Source organism: Fukomys damarensis, unplaced genomic scaffold (genome assembly GCF_012274545.1).
Source record: "Fukomys damarensis isolate Sample0158 unplaced genomic scaffold, DMR_v1.0_HiC HiC_scaffold_14, whole genome shotgun sequence".
NCBI classification, from domain to species: domain Eukaryota; kingdom Metazoa; phylum Chordata; class Mammalia; order Rodentia; family Bathyergidae; genus Fukomys; species Fukomys damarensis.
Genome location: NW_022900926.1, coordinates 49,541,757 through 49,547,756, shown reverse-complemented (window position 1 = coordinate 49,547,756; position 6,000 = coordinate 49,541,757). Strand labels below are relative to the sequence as shown.

At 35.1% G+C, this 6,000-nt stretch overlaps 1 protein-coding gene across 3 annotated transcripts in view; it reads right to left on the bottom strand.

Moving 5' to 3' along the window:
* The window catches only part of LOC104866905 (cytochrome b5 reductase 4), an 81,941-nt gene that overhangs the window by 10,275 nt on the left and 65,666 nt on the right, over positions 1-6,000 (bottom strand). For all 3 annotated transcript variants that reach the window (XR_002025570.2, XM_033763369.1, XM_010631158.3), the window contains 2 exons: positions 4,076-4,226; positions 3,587-3,673 (listed from right to left, as the gene is read on the bottom strand). Coding sequence is in view for 2 of the 3 variants with exons in the window: in XM_033763369.1 (XP_033619260.1) it covers positions 3,587-3,673; positions 4,076-4,226 (238 nt within the window). In the remaining variant the exon portion in view is untranslated. The remainder of the gene's footprint in view (positions 1-3,586; positions 3,674-4,075; positions 4,227-6,000) is intronic.

Sequence of the window (6,000 nt, the reverse complement as noted above, 5' to 3'; positions counted from 1 at the left end):
ACTCGAGAAGGTTACCTAAAAATTCAGAAAACCCATAAAATGCCAAAAAAAAAAAAAATCATGGGAGGAGGAGGAGGAACAAGAGACCTTCTGATAAATGCCTCTGTATTCTCAAAGTCAATGAAAGTAAGTCACTTGTTAAAAGTTTTTGTTTTAAAGTAGACTGACAGGGCTGGGAATTTAGCTCAGTGGTTCTGTGTCCTGCCTTGCAAGCGCAAGGTCCCGAGTTTGATCCCTAGTACCAAAACAAACAAACAAAAAAAACTAGACTGACAGTGACCTCAGATAAGTCATGAGATATAAATGTATTCATTCTAAAACACATGCATATCCTGTGTACCCAGCCACTTATTTTCTACCTCATTCATATTGCTCACACACCCACTCTGCTTCTTATTTTTATGCTACAATGCTAAATTGGGTCCTTAAATCCCATCTAAAATACTACTCTTAACAGTCTTAGCCAAAATCTGGGTGATAATTCACTGCCATATTAGTTCTCCTAAAAATACAGATCCAACCTTCTAACTTCTTTGTTTTAAAAACTGCAGTGATTCCTCATTGACCTCATATTAACAACTCACGGTACTTGGGGCCCTAGCTTTTCCTAGTTTCTCTAGCTAAGGAAAGGTGCTAAGAACAAAACTGAACTCTGTTCTGTCAGCAAAGTGCTAAAACATTCTGGCCCTCATGTTGTTACCTGTGTACCACCCACAGTTCTTTTCCTATTCACAGAAATGCTTATTTGTTCCCAAAGCCCAGCTCTTTCTTCCATGCAGCTCTGATACCCCCATTCTCACAAAAATAGAATTACTCCTTCTTATCCCTAGACGGCCGTGACATATCATCTGTTCCTCTGAAGGCATAGCTTCTATAGTTACTGATTTGCTTCAAAACTCCACCACCAAGACTGAGTGAAAGGATGAGATCTGATTCTAGAAAGTATCTCAATGTTTCTAATTATGATTTCAGAGAACTTTTATATGCACAATTCAATAGTAATTTAACAACAATTGTGAGTTGACTGAAGAGCATTACTCAAACTCATCTATAAGCCTTTAAGGCTAAGGTTCTGTTATTCCCACATACAGCCTCAGCCTGTGGCACAATTCTTGACAACATTCTAAAGCCATCTGTGTAAGCATGGCCCTTTTCTTTCTAGCAAGTACCTCAACTGATCTCACTCAAAAAAGGCCAGGAGTCTATAGACATCTTAAATCAAACAACATCCATCTAGCACCTCAAGCAAGGAGTGCTAAGTCTACAGAAAAAGGAAAAATAAAATGGAGGAGGAGGAGAAGGAGGAGGAGGGAGAGAACACAAACAAACATAGGTGACCAACAGGAGAAAGTGATGGAGCAAAAGAGGGAAGATAAAGGTAGGCTAGAATCACTTCTCTCAGCAAGCTGGAAAGTACCACTCACCTGGTGAGTGCTGTTAGAGCCAAGAATCCAGAAGTGAAAAAAGGGGGCCTTTCCTCACCCTCAATTCTCCAGTCCATGCACTTCCACCAACCCCGTTTACGTAGATCAAAACAAAACAAAGCACACATGCAGCTTTGTTAAAAGACACTTTACGTTCAGAAGCGGTCAACACGTTCCTTTTTACCAGTTAATTTGTAAATCATATTTCACTTCTATGAAAAGATTGAAATTACAATGTCTATTCATTAAAATAGCAGTAACTTTCCTTTAAAAATTTATAAATTTTTTAAGGAGATTTATCTTAAGTAATACTCCGGTCAAAAACCTACCAGAAGGGCTGGGGATTTGGCTTAGTGGTTCCACCACCTGCCTCGCAAGTGCAATGGCCTGAGTTCGATCCCCAGTACCAAAAAAAAAACCCTACCAGAAATATATTTTTTAAAACTTCTCTTAAAATGTCTACCATTTTCTGTCTGTCTGTCTGTTTGTTTGTTTATAGGGCCAGGGACTTAGCTTAGTGGTTCCACCACCTGCCTTGCAAGCACAAGGTCCTAAGTTCAATCCCCGGTACCAAAAATATTTGTTTATTGATTGATTGATTGATTGATAGTGAAGACAGAACATAGGGCCTTTTCACTGAGCAACAGCTTCAGCATTTTTTCATTTTCTAACTTTGTGACAGTCTCACTAAGCTGCTAAATTGCCCAGGCTGGACTCCAACTTTCAATCCTACTGCTTCAACCTCCCAGAGTGCTGGCATTAATGTTTGTTTGGGGAAATAGAAACTCTAATAGTTGAAATAGAAAGCACACATTTACAGAGGTCCTCTGTAACCATAACCCAAACATCTAGGAAAGGCTTCACAGTTTTCAAAGCATTTACATTTGCTTTTCCAAACCTTACATTTCTTAATGAAATAAATAGGAAAATGTCACTATTATATTTGGAAGATAAAAAGGCAGGTCCATAGAGCAAAGTAATTTTGAATAGTCTCAAATCACATGAATATAGGTTTTAGGCTTCTTAATAAAAGCTTCTAAGCGTAAAAGATGCATGAGAACCTAAGAACAGTATTCAAGTCATTCTTTAAATTGCTATACAGTTGCCTAAATATAGCAAATATTTATGCTTTAAGTATATAAATAACAGTAACTATTCAGTAGGGATTAATGGGTTCAGGTTTGTGAAAATACTTTATTAAAAGAAAAAGGGGAGGGTAATAGAAGGTAACAGAGACTGAAAAAAATAGAAAAAGTCACCATATTACCTTATTATAGATATTTAGAAAACATTTATAAGATCCAGGAACCCTCTGATAGATAAGTTTCTAAGGTCTTTAATTATTAAAAAGGGCTAGGATTTTACTTACATCAGACTATTGCTTTTACTTCAGATACTTTGTTCAACTTATAAAGCCCTGAATTCTAGCTTTTAATGATTATAAAACTGCTTTGAAAGACTGATAGCATGTCTGATTCATTCTTATAAAAGAAATTTATTCTTGAGCTTCTTACTGTTTTCAATGCTTTTAGGGGAAGTAGCTGCATATGTTTACTTAAATTATCTTATTTTAGTTGATGGTTCTGTACTCCTTTTTCCATAAAATAAATTTTCAATTTGCTATCCTGTCTCTGAGCTCCATTAGACTAGAATTGTTTTCTTTTGATTACAACAGTATTTCCCAAGGTGTATACTAGTAATAGGGCTACAAATAAATGTTAATGAAAACAAACAAAAACAAAGACAACCTTGCTAAACAATAAATCTCCTTCTAGAAAAAAATCACTAAGAAATCTTCTTCTAGGGGACCCACTAGGGCTCTAAGAAATTCTGTAGTATCTTTAATTTTATTTAATCCTCATCAGATTATTTTATCTGCACGTTTATACAAGAAAATCTTGAATTAGCAAACTGATTATATGGAACATTTTCAATGAAACCCAATTCAGTCCAGTATATTTATATAATACATACCTAGATTTATATCAGACAGTAGTATTTCTTTGGGCATAGGGGCATTAACATTATTTACATTTCTAGAAGGATAAATTAACTTATATTTTTTTCTTTGAAGAGCTTCCTTGTCAATTCAAAACTTAGAGAGACAAAGACTAGACTTAGTACACAGGTATGATTATTTAGTGTTGACACCAGTATAATACCTTTTATCCTTAAATGCTAATTTTTCCAATTGGCCTCTCCAAATTATATCATCCTCTGTTTTATTGAAGAACATCAACTTCAACGTCCTTAAAAGAAAAAAAAGTATTAAATGTAACTAATTAACTACATTTAACATATATATTACAAGTGGAGCATCTAAGGTTAACTAGGGTGAATAGGTTTTCGAAGTGATTAGGTAACCAAAAATATATCAAAGACTTTAATGAGATAAAAGAACCAAGTTAATAAAATAGCTATGACTCCAGGAGGCAGAATAAGAAATGACAAATGAGAGAATAAGAGCAAACCTAGTAAGTTCCAAATAACAATCATTTTAAAATAACTTTCCACTGATGGCGAACCTTTTAGAGCTTTCAATGATAACAAACAGATGGCCGCGGCACACATACTATAGGTTCACCACCACCAGTGCCTGACACTAATTAAACAGCCTCACAAACAATAGTAATTAAGATAAAATGACATACCTGAGACTGGGTATGTTACTCAAAGCATAATTCAGTATTTTAACCATTGGTGTGAAGCCTGTTCCAGCTGCCACTAAAAAGAGATCTTCTATTTCCTGGAGTCTGGATTTTTTAAAATTGCCCTCAGGACCGCTTACAAAAACAAAATCTCCTAAATAATGAAATATAAACTAAATCAGAAAATTAATTGAGCAGAGAAATCGAGAAGGCTGAATTTAGAACACTAATGATTAACAGAATAAATATTTAACCTGCTGACTACATAATAGACTTTAATGTATGTAAAAGGAGTTTTACAAATAATCTTTGGGCTTCCAGTATGTCTGGATTATATCATTATAATCAAATTAATAATAAACTTTAATTATATCATTTCCCACCATTATTTCCACAACCTAAAATCTGTAATTTATAAACTACTGCAAGGACTTATCCACAAATGATCAATAAAGGATTTACTACTAAATTCTGAGCACTTCAAAAGCAGAGTCCAGGTATACCTGTCCTGCACAATACAATGTACAGAATAGATACTGGTGATTCACATGATGTTTCTACAGTGACTGGATTAATAGGAAAGAAGACTGAAATAGAAACATTTTCTAACTGACAAAAAAATAGATGAGCTCAGGACCATGATAGAAGCCATGAAGGCCCAGCATAAGAAAGAAATGGAAACAATAAATGCCCAACATAGGAAAGAAATGGAATCGATAAAACAGGTTCAAACAGATATCCAGGAGATTAAACACTCCATTGAAAGTGTACGCAACAGAATAAAAGAATGTGAAGATAGACTCTCAGATATAGAAGATAAGACTGCAGTCAGTGACTGTGAAAAGAAAGGTCTCTTAAAAACAATAGGGGATCATGAGAAATTGATCCAACAATTCCTAGATGATGCAAAGAAGAATAACATAAGACTGATAGGAATCCATGAAGTAGTAGGAGAAAATACAAATGACTTAAAAAAGCTGTTCACAGAATTAATGACAGAAAACTTCCCAGAGGGGAAGAATTTGACATTCAGATAAGTAAGATATATAAGACCCCAACTAGCCAAAATTAAAAAACAAATCTACACCTAGACATATAATAATCAAGATCCCAGAAACCCAACAGAAGAACAAAATACTACAAGCAGTAAGAGAAAAGAAACAAATCATATGCAAAGGAAAGCCCATCAGAATCAGAGCAGACTTTTCAACACAAACCCTTAGGGCAAGGAGAGCCTGGAGAGACATATTTCAAGTACTAAAAGAGAACAACCTCCAACCTAGACTGATGTATCCTGCAAAACTCTCTTTCAAAATGGATGGGGAAATTAGATACTTCCATGACAAAGAACACCTGAGAAACTACATAAATACCAAACCAGCACTACAAGCAATTCTAAACAAGATCCTAGAAAAAGACAATGAAGGCAACAACACCATGAGGCCCAACAGAGCAAATCAAATAGACAAGGCAAGAAACTAAAAGGAGAAGGTGAAAAAGTAAAAAGAGTCAACAAAAGGCCAATAACATGACAATAATAAGTCAGTACATCTCAATGGCCTCAACACACCAATGAAGAGAAATAGACTGGCAAAATGGAATAAGAAGCAAAATCCAACAATATATTGTATGCAAGAAACACACCTAGTGCAAAGAGAAGCCCATAGACTGAAAGTGAAAGGATGGAAAACAATTCTCCATGTTACAGGAGCCCAGAAAAAAGCACGGGAAGCAATCTTATTTGCAGACAAAGTAAATTTCAAACCAAAACTGATTCTAGTATTATTGATGTAGGACGGTACTGTATCATACCTCTGTGAATGTAAAATATCTTGTACCTGCTTTATGATATGTAGTGGGGACAGTGCTTTATCGGAGCTATTTTTAATGATACTACTCTAGAATGTTCTCTTTCCAGATGATGATTA